Genomic DNA, 19,640 nt, shown 5'->3' with positions numbered 1-19,640 from the left:
AAAAAACTGGAAAATGTTGCTGTTGAAAGCAAATTAACATGGAGAAATCATGTGGAGATGGAGAAGATAAGTGTGGGTGGTAGTTTATTAAAATGGGGGCTGTTCAGCTGTTGGTAGTTTCATGCTGCAGTCAGAGGTGATTTAGACATCTTTGCGAGACCAAAAAGTGAAAACAAGCACTGGCAGCATATGTGAGTGGGAAATAAATGGTCCCTTTGGCGTACTTCTAGTAATGCTAGTCAAGTTCTTGTCTTCTTTACATGCTGATCTACTGTTATTCCTATATGCAAGAAGAAATGGGTGCAAAGTCCTCTTCAGCTGTCTCTGTGCCATTATGGAATTGTTCACTCCTATACGATTTTTGCATAGTCTGTCTCATACTTGAGAAGTTGCTTTTAACATTTTATCTGTTTTTTTTAATTCTACCTCCCCTTGCTGCTTGTCATTTTTCAGTTGTGCCTAAATTGCATTGCAGCTCATGGTCTTACTGTTAACTAACTTCCAGGATTCTATTGCAATAAGCAATATTGCAGCTTATTTTGTTGACTCAAGTCTAGGATTTGGTGTGGTTCCAGAAGAGTGTTAAGATTCTATGAATGAGGAAGATTCACTTCAGTTAGCTAAAGGCAGTGATAACCTCTGAGGATTATCCTTATAGCACCAGCTGCACTCGGTGTACCTCCAAAGCAGGGGATTTATTCCATCTCAAAGGCTGCCTGTAGGGGGGGACACTATCGCAGGTAATTGTTCAGACTCCCTTTCATTTCTGGAGGAGAGAAACTGACCCTATCAGAGTGCAACTCGTCTGATCTGGCCCCATCAGTCATCCAGTTTATGATGAGGTGAAGCGTGCACTAGAATTTCATGTTTCTTCCTACTGATGACGACAGAAGTGTAATGAGTCAAGTGTAGATACCTGTCTTGTATACCTCTTGAGGTGAGACGGTTTTCGTCTGGATACTGATACTCGATTGACTGTTGTCCCAATGAGCATTCTTAGATACACAGTAATCAATTCTGCACTAAATATGAAAGGGAATTTAAAACTGAAGTGCTAAGTTTTTAAAGTTTCTCAAAGTGAAATACAGCACAGTAACTCAGATGATAGCCTCAAAAACACTGCTGGTCTCTGAAGTCCTAGTAGAGGGCAGAATGAAATGCTGCATTTTAAACCAATGGTGTATAAACTGAGATGTTGCATATTTCAGATCATAGATTTCCCTCTTTTCATTGCAATTGCTGAGAAACTGAATTCAAAGTCCTCTATTATGACCCATTATGTTGCTATGATTTTTATGTTGTCCTTCAGAAAATCACCAGGTGTTCAGAGGGTACACAAGGGGAAAGATCCATCTGTACTTGCCTTTTTTTGCATGCTTTCCCACCGGTTTCATTCTTTTCATAACTGGTCCCTGTGAAACTAAGGATTTTGTTGCAGAGGAACCTCTTTGACCCAAGTCTGGTGTTAAGTCATATGCCTTCATGGAAATGGCAATAGATTAATGCTGTTTTTATTTCAGAGGAAGAAAAAGTTGCTTTTGTTAATTGGATAAATAAAGCTCTACAAGATGACCCAGACTGTAAGCACCTCCTACCTATGAACCCATCAGATGCCAGTCTTTTTAAATCCCTTGCAGATGGCATCCTTCTTTGGTGAGTCCAGGACTGGGAGAAAGAAAAGAAATGAATCTCAAAGGTCAAATGCTGATCACAGTGACATGAATTGGAAAACTTCTGATAGGTTTTAACATCAGGGCTCTACTCTTAAATATTTCATCCAATGTGTAAGATGGGGAAAACCTGTTTGCCCACGGAAATGTTATTTATAGTAATTTTTTCATGTGACTCTGTGCATATATTACAGAAGTGGGTTTCAACTTCAGATCCTTAATTATGCATGTCAGATATGTGCAGGCTGTTTATAAGGGAGATAATTGCACAGTTCATATATTCACTCACTGAAATAAATAGAAATGTTCTCTATTTCAAATATATTATATATTATATATTATATATTATATATTATATATTATATATTATATATTATATATTATATATTATATATTATATATTATATATTATATATTATATATTATATATTATATATTATATATTATTTTAAAAAGTTACTAAATGTAGTTACTAAACCACAGGATGGGAGGAACAGAAATCTGAATGAAGTCCATGGCAAAACAGAGAGCGTATAGTGAGTGGGTCCTTTAACTACAGTCTGCTGTAATTCCCTAGTTACACTAATAGTACTTGTTCATGGTAACAAGGGATTAGTTTATCAGAGTTGATGTGAATTAGTCCTTGAGATCCTTGTACATGCTCGATACTACAGAAATGCAGTGCAGAAATATATTGGTTATACTGTTAAGGTTTTCATTAGAAACTGTCTTTAGTTTACAGTTTTAATCTTCTCTAGAAACTTTGACTGCACAGACATGCTCATAACTCAAATATAAAACCCAGTTGCTCAAATTTCTTATAATTAGATATTATCTGGAGGTTTCTGAATGAATGTGCAATTATTTAACAGGGAGAGGGGATTTGGAGGATGAGGTGTTTTTTGTGTGGTTGTATTTTTTTTTAATCTTGTCAGAAATATTTACAGGTATTTTAAAGTGTTAGAAGCTTATAATCAAATAATATATTTCCTGAGAAATGAAAGAATAATCTCTGACTCTTCTTCTTTAGCAAAATGATCAACTTTTCACAACCAGATACAATTGATGAAAGGGCCATTAATAAGAAGAAACTCACTCCTTTCACTATTTCTGTAAGTACTGCACAGATAGGAACTTGCCACAAATGAAAAAAGTAAAATATTTTTCTATTGCTTTGTTTTAATGACAGTTTTCCTGGTGGAGAAAAAAAAAAATGAAGTCCTATGTATTAAAAACTGTCAAAGCTCAAAATTGTGTTTTCTTAATAAACTCTGCCAAATTCTCTTGTTTCTTAGACGATGTACAGGAGAATTTGTATTTTTCATGCTCTCCTTAGTTCTTTCCCTGTTCAGTATTTTCACTTTGCTTTACTAAGTATCTGAAGAAAATTATTTTACACTTCTGAATGGATAGTGAGGTCATATTTTAGCAATGCTGAAAGTATCTGTATGGATGTATACTGCATGGTAGGATGATGAATTTTTAGCAGTGAAGAGTGGCTTGAAGGTGAGAAGCTCTATTTTTAATTGTGTATGAAGTCCTGAAAATATTTGAGAGAAAACATTTTTAAGACCTTAGTTTGGGTATATGAAAACAGGTCTGGATCTGGGAAGTAGATCCATAAGTTGCCAGCCTAATGAGTTAAAAAACCAACCTTGATTAAAAGCCTCAGTTAACTGGCAGACTTTTCAGGCTGTCATATTAAAATATGAGTAGTTTAAACCTACCATGTTCTAAATATCTCACATGGGTTTTGTAATATCTACTTATTTAAATAAGGTGTGTCAGCAAATATGATACCACATGTGTCTGTGTTGTCTCTGTATGTAGTTAAAATATGACACAAGAAAATAGAGTAATATTTATGAGAGCTGTCAGGTATTTTTTTTTTCTTGGAATGTTTCATCTGTGACAATCATTAGTTTACTTTCAGTGTCAGGATGTTGAACTGCCTGATTTTCTTATGTTATCTGTTCAATTACAGTTTAACAGTTGCTTGAATAACTGTCTCAGCCTGTATAAGATCCAAGACGGGATGACAGTGATGTCAGTAGCCTCCTGTACAGCGCAGAATTCCACATAAGCATGTTTTTCCACAGGATCATGTCCCTGATATTTTGAGCAGTATTGTTTAATTTGTGTATCTCATACTTACGAGTTACAAAAATATTTTGACTGGAGTGTTCCTCAGCAATCCAGGCTGTGGAAGGTGGCCCATGATTTTTTGGTGGGTCCGTGTTAAACACTGTCAATGATGTTTTTCATTAAATTTTGATAAGATATGTGAGGGTTCATAAAAAGTCTCCAGTTTTCCCACTGAGATCCAATGAATTAATGCATTATTTCTTATTATTTCTTCTGAAACTTTATTATGAAGAAAAATATAATATGAAGAAATTTACTAAGAATTACAACCTCATACATTTGTTAAACGATGATATTCCAAACAGGAAAACCTAAACCTGGCTCTGAACTCGGCATCTGCTATTGGCTGTACGGTTGTCAATATTGGATCACAAGACTTGCAAGAAGGAAAACCACACTTGGTATTAGGACTCTTGTGGCAGATCATTAAAGTTGGTCTTTTTGCTGATATTGAGCTTTCCAGAAATGAAGGTAAGATCAATGCCAAGTACAGCAATATCTGCAATTTGGAATTAACTGAGACCACAATAGCAATTATTTCAGCTTTCTTTCAAACTTGCTTTTAGCTCTTATCGCCTTGCTAAGTGAAGGGGAAGAACTAGATCAGTTAATGAAGCTTTCCCCAGAAGAGCTCTTGCTACGGTGGGTGAACTACCATCTGACCAATGCAGGGTGGCAGAAAATCAGTAACTTCAGCCAAGACATTAAGGTATGTAGTTACCACTACTAAATTACACTTCTAAGATTGATATTAGTTACCTAGGACAATTTGTACTACCTTGTCAGTTAACTTTCCCTTGTCCATCCTTCCCTTCTCCTGGGTCTTCAGAATCCTATCTTTTTCTTCTGTTGTTTTAAGGAAGAAGTGAGTGGCTTTAAATTTCCTCCCAGTGCATATTTGCTAATGGTCATTGTCCTTTATACCTATCATTCTACAAAAGATCAGGAAACCTCTTAAGCAAAGAACAGCTAGCTATTCAGGAGGCTGTCTAGAGGAGATGTTGATGCTTGATCCCAGAAGAGAACAGCCCCCACTTGGTCCCTGTGCTTTGCTGGTGTGCCAATTTACTGATGCAAGGGGACTGAAAGGCACGCTGGTCCCTCAGGGCAGGTGACAGGCCTGTGTAATTTCTCTCTCTTCTTCAGCCATTCTGCTTAAGGTATGCAGACTGCTGCCGTAAGTGCAGTTGAAGAGAGAAAACCCTAACTTTTTAAAACTAAAGGCAAAGGAGAAAGATTACTGAAGGCGGGAAGACCTCTTTTCATTGAAGAAAATTACGCCATTAACTGTTAGCCTTCTTGGTGACATTTCAAAAGAGAACTATTATTAAACCAAACTTTCAACTAGGGTTTTATATGAAGACTGCTACTGTGGTAAAAATATTACATGCTATTTCAGAGAAGTATTAAATACTTCTAAAACTAGCAGGTTTTTGTGTCACTTTCCTAGTTTCTTAGTGGAGAGAAAAAACAAGAAAAATACTGAAAATGGCATCAAATAAATCTAATTTATGACTATTGATTCATCCTAGAAGAGCCACTTGCTCTCCATTTTTAATCCCACTTACCTTGTTGATTAAGATAATCTTTTATACAAGAGGCTATCTGAAAAGGGGTAGCGAAGAAACGGAATGCCAACACTGAAAACAACATTTTGTTTGTTTGCTTTTTTTCTGTGAGTAACCTACATAAATTTACTTTAGGTACTTTAATTATAGCTGTCTAGTTCACATCCAACAGAATAAATTTAACATTGTCCAGAACAATTAGCAGACATTCCTTTTCTCTATCATCTGGCTAAATAAGTTCTGTGTGAAATACTGTGGTAGAATGGCTGTATGACCTCACCCATATTCACTGAAATTAAAGTGCCATACTTTTAACTTCTTTGGCTTTTGAACTCGACTATCAGAGCAGTAAATAGCTATGAAAGGCTAAATACTTGCTCATTTTGTTTTAAAAATATTACACTGCTTGTTTTAGGATTCAAGAGCATACTACCATCTGTTAAATCAGATTGCACCCAAAGGAGATAACCTTGATGAACTGCCCATTCAGATTGACTTCTCAGGATTTAATGTAAGTACCCAGAAACATAAAAACAGACTGGAATTATCTGATACCCCTATGTATGTATCCAACATCCTGGTTACAAGGCTGTCCCAGGATCCTCTTTTGTTTTGTAATGCGTACAAATGCTCAGTCAGATTCCTCAATGTCACAAAAGCTTAAATGGGTAAAAAGTTGAGTAAATGTCCAGGGTGCTGCTGAAACAGGATAATGCGTCCTGCATTATAAAATTTGGAGATACGTTTTACTTGGAGTAGAGTCTTAACTGTTTTTTATTTTCAGTTGGGTTTTCCAACAGGAATATTAGAAGATCCTGCTCAGTTCTGCTTTTCTGGAATTCAGACAAGGAGAAAGAGTAGACTTCAGAACCCTTATGATCCTTCCTCAAACCAAATAACATTCAGAAATAACATGTGAGCCTTTCCAAGAACCATCAGGAAAGGAAAGAGTGGCAGTCATCAGGCTTTGAGTTGTGAAGGGGTAGAGGGCCTGAAACCAGCCTAGGTAGATGTGAAAACACTCGTCTCTAAGCTGCTACATAAGGCTCATTAGAAGGATTACTTTGAGAATGCATTGATAAAAAATTCAACTGCCTGCCTAAGCTATAGATACCTGTATATCATCCAGAATCTTAAGTAGAATCTTGTTATTCATTGTAACAATGAAAAACCACATGTCAAATTATATTTGCATACAAGATTTAGACCTCTCAAACTCCTTCATGAGGAGAACTCTGTCTTGTTTGCTTTTCTTTTGGGTTTTTTCTGGGAGTGAAGAAGGATAGTAGTCAATTTTTTCCCTGTAATTTCCTACAGTTCACATGATTGTATTCTGTAATGGGTTATAAACCAGTATAAATAACATGTAACAACTTCTCCTAGACCAAGTTTCTTGCTGAGCATACCAACACTGAATTTCTAACTGCTATTCAATTCTAACAGTAATTCAATTACTAGTCATTGCCCTATAAGCAGTAACTCTTAGTGTTGTGAAGATTAGGTGCAAAATGTATATGCTACACAGTTTTGAAGGCTGATTTATTCTTTGTAGATTAATAATGAGAACAAATAATCAAAATAACACAGATTACCAATTTAAGATGATTCAGATGCAAAAATATTAAAGGGAGAGCAAGGTGTAGTGGATTATCAGATTCTGAAGCATTCAGACTATTAATGAGAGTATTTGGCGTCATCTGTAATTACTGTGCTTGAGAATGTAAGTTTAAAGCAGTGATGGTGAACCTATGGCACACATAGCAGAGGACGGACTGCAGGCATCAAGAGTCTGGAAACAGAAATATAACTACTATACTTCTGGCTGCTGTTGCTGTGATTCATGAGGAATGAATGCTGTGCAGGCAGTCACAGAAATGAAGGACTGAAAGCAAGTTGAAGGAAGATGGGATGAGGGGAATTGTTATGGGCTGTAAGAGCTACTTCAGGTGTTGGGGGAATGAGGGAGAAACTGGCATTGGTAATTTAAAGATTTGCCAAACTGAAGTTTCAGTAAAGAACGAAAATGTGCCAGTATTCATTACAAATTAATTTTTATTATTTTTTTTCTTTTAGGATAAAAATGACTTGAGGAGGGCTGAATACATGCTCCAACAGGCAGATAAATTGGGCTGCAGACAGTTTGTAACACCAGCTGATGTGGTTGCAGGCAACCCTAAACTCAATTTGGCTTTTGTTGCAAATCTCTTTAACACATATCCAGCCCTACACAAGCCTGACAATTCATCTTACGATCTCAATTTATTAGAAGGTACTCAACTTGCTAAGCATACAAGAGAAAAGAATATTAATGATTTCTATTTAAGTATTCCTTCTAGGCTGTGATAGAGCATCCCTGTGTGATGGTGCCTGTGTTAACACCAGCATATTGAGCTTTCTCATTAGCTTTCAATATAAGCCTGCAGTAGAAGTCCCCATTACTGTGAATGTTGTTCACTCATGTTTGCCTGACCAAAGGCTATTTCTGAATAACTTTCTGTAACTCATTTGCAGGAGCCAAACCTGTCCTCTTACTCCTTTCCCAGTTTCCTGTGCCTCTTTCCATACTATTTATATTTTAGCTGATGCACTAATTCTATCTTTCCCTCATTTGCAGTGCTGTACTATGCAGCTTTAGTAGTTTTGTAAAGTACTTTTCACATATTGTGTTTATATATATGTGTGTATGTGTATTAGTTTGTTGTCTTTTAAAGCAGGAAACATTTAAAAAAAGGCTTATGTGTGAGCAACCTATGTTAATCTATTGCATCAGCAGCCTATATAGATCCTAGCATATCAGCAAGTTTGGACTTTACAGTCCAGATCCCTAATGCTGAAGGGATAATTGGTAGCAATCTTTGGCTGTTATGCTTTCTGTGGACCAGCTAATCCAGCATAATGAAACGGCTCCTGCCAGTGTATTTCACAGTTGTTCACTGATCTCAAAGGAATGGTGAGAATCAGGGGTGCTGCACTCGGGAGAATCATCAGCAATGTTCACACATTCCTCTGCACTGCCTACTCCTGCCTTCCTCTTACTGTTCCTATCAGGTTTCCTTTCCATCTAGGTGAGTCCATCTTCCTTTGCTCCTCTTTTTTTCATTATTTATCTGCTCTGCTGCACCCCTACGTCACAAATCTTGTATCCCTCAGACCGCTTCTGTTTGAGGCTTCCTGCTCTAGTTCCAGCTGGGTGCCAGCTGTGGTAGAGGTATCACACAGGAGGCAGTCCAGGTAGTCTTCCCTCTCCAGCTGTGATATCCCCAGTCACCGCAGTCCCTGCTGGCCAGGACAAATGATGGAAGGAAAGGCCTGCTCATCCTCTGCTGCAATTTTGGTAGAAATGTATGCTCTTGGAAATGTATACAGAAGCTCTGTGGCGGTGGAACATGTTCAGTTCAGTTTCTCTGTTCTGAACATAAAGATGCAGGTTCCAATTCAGTCAAATTTAGCAGAGTTCTTATTGGCGTGGCAAAAACCAGCTGAACTACTTTCTGGACTATCCTGAAATAATTGGATGAGATCAAGGTCTCAGCTAAAACAGTTTGTAAAAAAATTACCATCACCTGAATGCTAGAAAAGGATTCTGTAATGATAAACACTGGCCAAATTTAACGTAGTGTTTATAGTATATTTTTAGAGAGAGATAATCATGCCAATGTTATCTGCTCAAAGGCAAGTAAACATCTCTCCTTTGTCCCCAAGTAATAACTCCTGTGGTGTCATGTAGATATAAACTGTGAAAATCATTATTTCAGCCAGAAAACAATGGTTTTGATGTGGTTTTTGGTTAATTTGTTTTATTTTTTTCCATAAAATTCTGCATTTTTACTGATGTTTTCTGAAGGTAGTGGTATAATATGTAAGACATTCATTTCTTTATAGTTTCATCATAGACTGTCTGTTGAAATCTGACTCATATTTTATAATGCTTTCCTGTTTTGCTTCATGAAATCCAGATTTGACCCCTCCTAATGTAGGTACTGTATTTAGTACTTTTCTGTACTCCATAAAAGTGTTTATTCTGCATTTTTTCTTAGTGTTTTAATCATCCCTGTCCTTTTCTGGTTGATTTTTGCATTGTTCTTGGATTTTTCTATTGCTTTAATATGCCATCATCAGTAAAAGAGAAGGTGGAAAAAAAAAAAAAAAAAAGGCAACCCAAACCCACAGGTCCAACATGATGCATATAAAATGGGGGTAGGACTTGCAGTAAGTCAAATGCCAAATAGTTACTTCTGTGGGTTCAACCACTAGGGGCTTTCCATGAACAGATGTAAAGCTCCAGGCATGTGTGGGTGAGTAGAGCTTGCTGAAAGCCTTCATTTTCCTGCATAAATTCCATCTTTTCAGTGACTGTGCCATCCAAAGATTATGATGTGGGTGTTCTCTTTGGTTTATGGCAATGAGCATTGTGCATACATTGACATCTGCTCTGACAGTGCTGAACAACTCTGGTGATGTGCACCTGTACACAGAGGGCATATCCACTGCATGACATTTCACTGGTGTTGTTGCTCCAAGGAACCTCTCACTTGTGGGGATAGCAGCAGAGTTTGAAGCTAGGCAGAAAGCTGAGTTCTTGGGGGGAGGAAGAGGAAGGACTTCTGTCCGCCCACGTTTCCTCTGCTGCTGTTGCTTAGTCCACTGGAAGCCTTCAAGGCTGATGCTGAGGGTTCCCTACTCCTGCTCAGGCTAGCTGACCTTGGGGTCCAAGTTGCATCTTGAGCTCAGTTGCATTTGGAGCCCTTTGGACCTCTGACCACATCCCTGGGGCTACTCCCCACTCAGTTCCATGGTATAATTATCTCAAATAAAGAGATGGCAATAAATATAAAGGACACTACCAAATTTGCTCCTCTCTCTTTTGTGTAGCTCTGCCCCCTTTCTGCAGTTTTCCAATGATTTTGGCTATCTGCTGCAGCACTTAGCAGAAGATATGCTCCTGATAGGATCACAAGGTATATGAATAAAAGAACAGAGAGAAAAAATTGGTCAGTTCTGAGCCATCTGGAAACTTATGAACGCTTACGTGTTGCATGATAAAGGGATTTGTTTAAAGTGGCATATTAAATTTAGCATGTTGGGTTTAGTTCCTGGATTCCCTCTGTCCAGAAAGGTGCTGCCCAACTTGCATGCTCTTGCTCCTGCTTGGCTACTTTGGATTCCTTTAGCAGTATTAAGCATGCATTTAAAAATTTTCAGTCTGAGTGCAGTTGCTGAGTATCTGGTTTTGTAGCTATGCTTTGTTTAGCAAGAGTTCATTAAATACTCTTGTCACTGTCTTTGCAATAGACGAGTGTTCCTAGATGCACTTTGCAGTCAGTGTTTTGGGTATTGCAAACAAACTCAAAGTTCAGTAAGCCTAAAAACTTCAAAAAAGAAAAAAAGAAAGAGGGACTTGCTTCAAAATGCTATTAACTCTTAAGTTACTCTTTATAAACTTAAATTATCTATCACACTTGTATTTTGATTGTATGTTTTTATGGAAAAACTTGGGTATTTTTAATAACTTTGTTATAAAATTTGATTCTTTGTCTTTTAAATTTTGTTGTGGGAAGAAATATATGAAGCTAAGCTGGTTTTCTTTATAAATGTATTTTGAAGTCCAGAGCTTTGTGTTTTAAAGGGGGAAGAGACCTAGATTAAAATTATAACCTCTATCTAAAAATCTGTTATGACATATTATTTTTCCATGAAAGAGACCTATTAAAAGGGGTTTTCTTTCTATTCTAATGATAAATTTGTGTTTATACGGTAGCTTCATTTTGCAAAAACATCTCTTGTTTTGTAGTCAAAATAGAATTGCAGTACTAAATGAGACTATTTTCATGTTACATAAACCTCATTAGACAAACTCAGTGTTGTTATCCCAAGGAACAAAAAAAAAAAAAAAAACAAAACAAAACCAGCAACAACAACAAAAAAAAGCTGCCACCACACGGGGGGGGGGTGGGGAAGGGGAGGAAAAAACCTCCAAAAACTCTTGTTTAGATTTTTTACATGTTTCAGGCCTGAGAAATCTGTTCTGTTCTTGTTTGGGGAGGTTTTCTCCCTTCTCAACATCCTTTGTGTTTTCTTAACTGTGGATTATCAGCCCAGGAGAGCAAAGCAATGAGGTTATTCCAGGCTCATGTATTCAGGCTAAATATTTTCTTAAATGCTGTTTTTTGATGTAAGGGAAAACAGCTGATGCAGCATTGATTCTCATGCGATTGGCCACAGATTCACTGTTGAAATTTAGATAATGTATATAGAAAATTCATGTATTACTGTGAACTGTAATTTTATAGAGAAAAAGCATTAGCTTAGGAACTCTTGATTACAACAGATGAAAACAATCAAAGTCAGGAAAGTGAAGGGTGGTTTGTTTTTTGTTTCGTTTTGTTTTTTCTACTGAATTTTCTGCATTTCCCCTAAGCAGAGTTCATAGTTAGAACTGCAGAAATAACTATCCTCCTTGGTAATAGAAATAGCTTCACAAATTTAACCAATACAATACTGCTTTGCTAAGTCTCCAGTGTTTAAAGTGAAAAAGGTGAGGCCTGTTGCTTTGGGGAGGACCTTCACAAATTAATAGTGGGAAATTCTGTGTGGAGAGAAGTGGGGCTGTATTTTCTGGAGTTTGATCCAACTGCAATAAGGGAGTTAGTACTAACTTATAATAAAAATATGCCATTTCAAACAGATTTAAAACCACTTTTGAATGCAATTTTCACTGATTTTGGTTTTAGGAAAGTATTACTAATCATTATTTTTTCCATGTTATATTAATTGTCTAAAGTATGTCCAACAAGCTGTCTGTTTCTGTATTCTATCAAATTGTATTTACACAGAAAAATGTAGTTTAATAGTATTCCATGTAGTGCCTCTGACCTTGTGCGTGGAACTGAGGGACTGAGTGCAATGGGATTGCCAGTAGAGGCTGCTCTCAGGGAAAGGGTGAACTCATTTTTGTCGGGGGGGGAAGGGGTGAAAAAAGGTTTGAGAGTAATTTTATTTTTGCTTATTATTTTCTCCAATAATTTATATAAATCCTATTTGTCACCATAGGAGAAAGTAAGGAAGAAAGGACCTTCAGAAACTGGATGAATTCACTGGGTGTAAGCCCATATGTTAATCATTTATACAGGTATGTATTTTTTTAACCAATAATTTGATTTTTCTTGGATGAAAGGGGAAGAAAGAAGAAGAAAAGAACAAAGGAAAGTTGTATTTCTGCTAGAACAGTGATTTCCAGGTTTCCACAGAGTATGATAGAAACTTAAAAACTAATCTGTAGAGCTGCATTAAGCAGTATCAGACTCAGGTATTCTACTCACAATCCAGAAATAGTAGAAAACCTAAGAAGTTCTTATGTACTCCTTTCACTGGTACATTGAATTATGGTTTTTAAAAAGTTGAGATAATGGTGTTTTATAATGCATGATTTTTGTTTTATCTCATGATGGATGAAATGACCACAAATCTATTAAAACAGTAATGTAATTGTAAACTCTGAGAGGATAGATGTCTGCTGGCAGACTCTAAGAATCTGTGCAGTGTGGTATTTCCTCAGAACAAAGGGCTTTTTAACATGCTTTTTAGATGCTTCTGATCACTTTCAAATTGTGCCAGCAGTTCATTAAAATTCTGTTAATAAAAGATGGGATACAGGGAGCAACTGGGGACATCTGCTTGCATGTATACTTGCTGTTAGGTTTCATTGTTTCCGTTTTCTGACCTCTGTCAAGTGATACCATCAGTAGGTAGCTTAACATCAAGAATTTCAGTTAGCAAGTAGCTGAAGGGGATTATCAGGCATGCAATTTATAATGGGAAAATAATATTTTTCCCAATATTCTTTTTTTTTTTTCCATGAGATAAGTTTGGGTGGGGATTTTTGTGGTTTGGTTTTGGTTTGTTTGTTTGGGTTTTGTTTTGTTTTTTGCCAAATAAATCTGTAGGTGCAAATAAAGCATGAGTCAAGCTAAAACTAGATCAAGAAATGAAAACTCTTTATCTAGATGTTTTCTCTTTGCATACCCTATGAAAGCAATTACTTAATTAAAGTTGGTAAAAGCCATGGCTATGCTTACTTCACTGAGATTTGTGAAAATAATAAAATGAAATGTACAATTCAAGGTCAATAATTGCAGAAATCATGCAATAGCATATAGTCTAGTTTCTTCATAGAATGACACAAATATTTATTTACGTGACTAGAATTTTTCAGCAACTTAATTACGCTTTGAGAAGTCCCAAGTACTTACCGTTTTCATTGTGAACATGAGCTTTTGTACTGAACCCCATTGTTTTACTCTGGTTTAGTGACCTCTCTGATGCTTTAATAATTTTCCAATTGTATGATATGACTCGTGTGCCGGTTAACTGGAACCACGTCAACAAACCTCCTTATCCATTACTTGGTGGTAACATGAAAAAGGTGGGTAAATACCCTCAACACCGGCCAGCTTCACTGTCTGCAGTTGTGCTGTGGGTTGTCCAGATTTGCACGCTACTGAGACACTCCTGGGAAAAAAAAATAAGAGGGGGCGGGGAAATACCTTACAGATATTATCCCAAGAAAGAAGTAGCAGTTATAGCACATATCACTTTAGTTTCTAAATGTGGACACCTTTGGAGCATATTTAATTTAGGGTCCAATTAGGGTATATAAGTAGAAGTCGCAGGCCTCACGCAGCTATCATTGCCCAAAGCTCTTATTTTGTGTGGTGTTTCCTCTCAGAGCAGTTTCACAGTTCTATATGCTGCCAAGAAAACTTGTGCAAGACTTGCAGAATCCAAGCTTTTGGTTATTTTTGTGATCATTATGAAGCCAGAAATGTAGAAGAAAAAAAAATTACTGTCTAATGCATTTCAATATTTTTCCAAATTCAGTTTTGATCTAAGTGTATATTGGTTCATTGACTTCAGTGGGAGTGAACTTGGTTTTCTCAAGTGTGAAAAAAGGTTATCATTGGAATCTTGCCTTCTTGCATTTATAATAATAGCTGTTTTAGTCACAGTGTAGAAAGGCTAGAAATCTCTCTCTGGCTCCACATCTTGCTATAAGTAACAGCAAGCCAAAGTAATTGAAAATGCACAGAGGTAATACGTCTGTATTATAGAAATACCAAGGTATTTACACTTATTTTATATACATTTATTTTTAGATTGAGAATTGCAATTATGCAGTAGAGCTTGGGAAGACAAAAGCCAAATTCTCACTGGTTGGTATTGCTGGACATGATCTAAATGAGGGTAATCCAACCCTGACTTTGGCTTTGCTGTGGCAGCTGATGAGAAGGTAAGTTAGGCACAGTATACAATAGGGGGGTGTGTGTGTGTGTGCACATGTGTCTCGGTAAATCAAGACAAATTAAAGCTAGCGTTGAGTTCACTCAACAGGTATTCTAGAGAGCTATCTGTAGATATCCCTCTTCTCAAAGATAAACTTTTATTCATTTTTAGTACTTTTATATACTGTGTAGTGATTGAAACCACAATAATGTGTATATGTACACATCCATACAGAGAGACAATTAAAACCTTATATACAATTGTGATTAAAACTGTAAACCTTGCAGAAAGTAAAAAGAGCACAACTTATTTCATGTTGATTTCATGTATATTTCAGTAAGTAGACAGTAATTTAAATATTTGTAAAGTCAAAGATAAATAGGAAGAAGTGATTTTTGCTGCAAAAGTTAAAATTGGAAGAAATTTTTAGGCCTTCACAGCTACAGTAACTTAAAAAACTATATATAAGCTATCATAAAATCAAGATCTTGCCAGTGCACTTGAGTGGGAAAAACATAATTTAATTTCAATAAAGAGTACTTTATTGAAATGTTTTCCACAAGTTAATTTTCTTACACATAGTCCAGAACACTCAATGGTTTTTGTTTCCTCAGACTGTTTCAATCCAGTTTTTGAGGTGACTTGGATAGTAGGGAGCCATTTAAGCTTATAAAGTAAAATTAGTTATGATGTGCTGAGTAAAACAAATATATGAAGAAGATTTAACAGAGAATATTTTGAATTTTAGGATGTTGTTTTGTTCTTGCAACAAAAGTACCAAATAGTTGATAAGGTAAGAATACCTCATGAAGATGAGTACTTGGCATTGTTACTTTGCTGAAGTAATATTTTACTTTTTCTTGTAGCTTTGTGCTGTTAGCAGAGTTGAGTTCTACCACTCATTTTAACTCTGACTCTTATTTTCTTTATTAAAGGTATACTTTGAATGTACTATCAGACCTTGGAGAGGGTGAAAAAGTAAACGATGAAATTATTATTAAATGGGTGAATCAGACACTTGCAAAAGCAAATAAGAAAACTTCAATTACAAGTTTCAAGGTAATCAAATCAATTTCCTTTTTTTTCTTTCCACATATGATCAGATCTGGGATTTTCAACCTGATCTGTTAACATCTTGGCTTTAACAGCAGCTCTCCTATCAGCTAGCATAATTGCATAAGGAAATATTTCTGACAGGCTGTGAATCTTCAAAAGCATTTTACAAGTCTATTAATAAGAAACAAAAAGAAATTATAATAGCTGCTGTAGAATTCAAAACAGAAAACAACAAAAGTCAACTTTCAAAGGAGCTTCTGTCTGAAGGTACCAATGTTCAGGCATGGTTATGTCTTGCAGATTTTGGATACAGGCGCTCTCATGCTTGTACAAATATAAAGAACAATTTTGGAAATGCTGAGGGGCGGGGTTGGAATCACCATTTTTAATCACAGCTGGTCAAAAAGATGTGCTCTTGCCTGACAGCCGGGAGAGGGAGCCCAAGTTAACCAGCAACATCTGTCCTCATGGGCACGGCTGATGTGCAGCAGACCTGTGAAAAACAGGGGCTGTTCCCACTTAGCAAATATCAACAAATTGATAAAGGAAGCTTTCCTTTCATGTTTTTAAAGTGTTAAACGTGAGATAAGTCACACGAATGTCATGTGTGCCATGCTGTGTGAATCTCATTCTTCAGAAAAGGTAGATTAATAATTGCACTTGCATGCAAATAAACATACTTACACAGGTTCATTGTATACTCTGTGAAACAGTTATGTCTGTGGTTCACAACAGACACATAAGAACCTAGAAAGTTAGGTATTTCAGAGTCCAATGTGGTGTAAAATTGAATTAGGTAAGCGTTAGGCAAAAGCTAATATCAAATAATTTTCTAGAATAAAATATTTAATTTTTACTCTAGAAGGTAACTTAGGTCTTTGTCTTCTCAAAAGGGATTGCTGCTTCTCTTACTTCTACATAAATTGTAATGTGGTATAAATAAGCTGACAGTATGAAGACAATCTGCCCTAATACCTTGCTTTTAGTACACCTGTGCTTTTTGAGTGACATCAGTTGTGTTTTTAAGGTAATTCAATTGATGGTAGACCAATAAAGATAAGGAGCTGCTGATGTAAAGGAACATTATTCAGTATACCTTTTTTACCACTGATGTTTGACAACATTCACATACATAGTCTTTCACAATTTGAATTCTTGTCTGTATTTTGGGGTTACTGCAGCAAGCAGATTGTGTAGCAGAAAAAGCAGAGGTCCCTGATATTTATTGTGAACTTTGAAAGCAAAGTTCTATTGAATTGCCATTAGTTCAAACAATAAAAATGACAAAGGTGTGGGTTTTGGCTTATGATCCCGTGGAGAGACTCCATGCTCTCAATGTCTTCAAGCAGATTTGTTACTATTTTCAAGTGGTGGCTCTGTGGGGCTTCACTGAATTTGAAATCATAGTTGTGACCTGGTGACGGAGGCAGCTGTGTGTGCTGAGCCCCTGCAGGAACTGAGCCAGCCGGTTCATCAGCTCCTGATCTGCATTAACAGCTGGGAAGAGATAACTGCAGCAATAGCACTTGCAGTTTTAAGAATAAAAGAAAATGCATGTCTGTGCATTAAATACAAAACTCAGACTGCTTGTGCTAGCTCAGAATGCCATCTGAGCTGAAAAGCTGAAGAGTGAGCCATAAACTACTGTAGAAAATAGTTCTGTTACCAAAAAAAGATAAATAAAAGTAGTTGGGAATGTAAATACCTTTTTGTTGTCTTGAAAGTCTGGTCCTTGGACTTTTAAAAAAGTTCCCTTCCTTAGGGAAGGTGGGAGTTTCTTTCATTAAATAAATGTAAACCGTTTGTGTAGTAATAATAATAATAGCAACAGTGAGTGTGAATCTTACCATTTTGTTTGCAGAAAAGAACATTAGACTTTGGAGGGGAGGGAACCTTTGCACAATAAAGTAGCAAAACATGATGCTCTCTTTCTATAGGCTTGTAAGATGTGCTGTAGGGTTTTTCTGCATTGTAAAGGTAATAAAAGCAAACTTTTTATACTCTTTTTTTTTTTTTTTTTTTTTCTTTTAGGACAGATCAATCAGCACTAGTTTACCTGTCCTAGATTTAATAGATGCCATTGCACCAAAAGCAGTTCGTCCAGAAATGGTCAAGAGAGAAGATCTTTCTGACCAAGACAAACTGAATAATGCTAAGTAAGTTTTAAATGAATGCTTTGTATTTTCCTGACGTGCAGGATTTACTGATTTGTTAACAGAGAAAGATTACACTAATATTAGTTGACTTGTTTCAAATAGAATACATTACGAATTCTAATCTTCTTGAGCTATTTTTCTAGCATATTTAAAATATGAACCTCAGATTAATGGCTCATGTGACCTATCACCACTGCACTGCATTTGGTTTATTAACAGCCTGCCATAACCCGTGCTGGTTTTGACAAAAATAAATGCTTTGAAAACCAGAAGCAGAATGTCTGCTAATACAATTTCTAATATGCACTTTCTTCACAATAATATCCATTTTCTTGTAGAGTGTGAGTACTGACCAAACAGGCATATCCTGCTACTAAAATTTGTTGTTACTGCGATCTTTGCACACTAGTAGATGAAGGGAAATAATATTTTCTCCTGTTTTCCCAGGTATGCCATTTCAGTTGCTCGAAAAATCGGTGCTCGTATCTATGCTCTCCCAGATGATCTGGTTGAAGTGAAGCCAAAAATGGTGATGACTGTGTTTGCGTGTTTGATGGGAAGAGGACTGAACAAAATTAAATAATGAAGATATGTAACATAACTTTCTGCCACGTTAAGCACAATGAATGCCTCGCAGTTTACAGAGGTCTGAAGCTTAGTATAGAACAAGAAAATTTGTATTCACAAATATAATAATTAATTACATTTTAATAATGTTTATATTAGTTAACATTTTATTCAGTTTCATAACACTGATTATTTATGAGTAATATTGTTTTCGGAACATGTGCATTACCAAATTAACATCACAGATTCATATTGCTTTTAAAAACCCTACACCATACTAATCAAGCTTCATTTGTATTAGTTTCCATAGCATTGTAAGAATCTGCATCTTATTTCAGGACCTATTGTGAAACAAAGCTTATTTTTTCTTTTGTGGGTGTTACTTACATGTAGTCATACAAGTCTGAAGGTGCATTCCAGTCCTATAATATGACTCCTAACTGCACAAAAGTTATTGTCCTTGCCTTATTCTTTGAGAACTTTACTCATTTGAAGCAAATGAGAGTCTTGGCATTGACTTCAATGGGAGCAAGTAAAGGCCTGTGCTAATGTCTAGAAACTAAAGAATATTGATAAAGCTGATTAAACTTTTTTTGTGGGAATAATCTTTAAATATACGCAGTAGTTCTGTCACTGAGCAGAGGCTTTTATGGTACGTGTATTAAGAAAAAAGAGCAAATAATAAGCAGAAATTTAATATGTCATTAGGTCTGCATATGCATTAGCTTTTGCAGTTGGACTAAACATCTGAATTTTTTAAAAAATTTTCATAAAATATTGTATAAGAAAACAATAAAGAGCTGGCTAGTCCAGTTTGAGGTTTCACATTAAAGTATTGCATTTCCTTATCGATCGATCCTTTAATTTTTTTTTTAATCATTTTTTTTCCTAAAGTGTGTATCGTGTGCAGAGGTTTTTGTCTTGAAAGACTGTTGCATTGTTTGGATGAGATGAAGTCCATAATTATTATTAATTTTCAAGTAAGTATTTGTACTCCTTCCTCTGCAGCCATAAATTTTCATTATACATCCTGGAGCTGGACTTTTAACGAAGTTGTTAACAGAAGCCAAACAGTAAGAAAGAAAACTAAAAAAAAATTAAATATTTCTTTTTTTTTTTTAAGTATGAAGCTGCTAATTTTTCTCTCAGCTCCTGAAAACAGTCATAAGTCTGGTAAAACCCAAGAAATGTGATGAGTG

The 19,640-nt window shown here is 36.1% G+C and overlaps 1 protein-coding gene across 7 annotated transcripts in view; it reads left to right on the top strand.

The window, feature by feature from the left end:
- PLS1 (plastin 1) overlaps positions 1-19,273 on the top strand; it is a 45,619-nt gene extending 26,346 nt beyond the window's left edge. For all 7 annotated transcript variants that reach the window (XM_005505898.3, XM_065072998.1, XM_065072993.1 and 4 more), the window contains 12 exons: positions 1,521-1,653; positions 2,701-2,782; positions 4,121-4,286; positions 4,382-4,524; positions 5,799-5,894; positions 7,457-7,652; positions 12,434-12,512; positions 13,691-13,805; positions 14,536-14,669; positions 15,598-15,721; positions 17,750-17,874; positions 18,322-19,273. In XM_005505898.3, the coding sequence (XP_005505955.1) occupies positions 1,521-1,653; positions 2,701-2,782; positions 4,121-4,286; positions 4,382-4,524; positions 5,799-5,894; positions 7,457-7,652; positions 12,434-12,512; positions 13,691-13,805; positions 14,536-14,669; positions 15,598-15,721; positions 17,750-17,874; positions 18,322-18,457 (1,529 nt within the window). In that variant the 3' untranslated portion in view covers positions 18,458-19,273. The remainder of the gene's footprint in view (positions 1-1,520; positions 1,654-2,700; positions 2,783-4,120; positions 4,287-4,381; positions 4,525-5,798; positions 5,895-7,456; positions 7,653-12,433; positions 12,513-13,690; positions 13,806-14,535; positions 14,670-15,597; positions 15,722-17,749; positions 17,875-18,321) is intronic.
- The last annotated feature ends 367 nt before the right edge of the window (positions 19,274-19,640 follow it).

The sequence above is a fragment of the Columba livia genome, chromosome 9 (genome assembly GCF_036013475.1).
Source record: "Columba livia isolate bColLiv1 breed racing homer chromosome 9, bColLiv1.pat.W.v2, whole genome shotgun sequence".
NCBI classification, from domain to species: Eukaryota; Metazoa; Chordata; class Aves; order Columbiformes; family Columbidae; genus Columba; species Columba livia.
The sequence above is the reverse complement of the archived record's forward strand: the minus strand, read 5'-3'. Positions and strand labels throughout refer to the sequence as shown.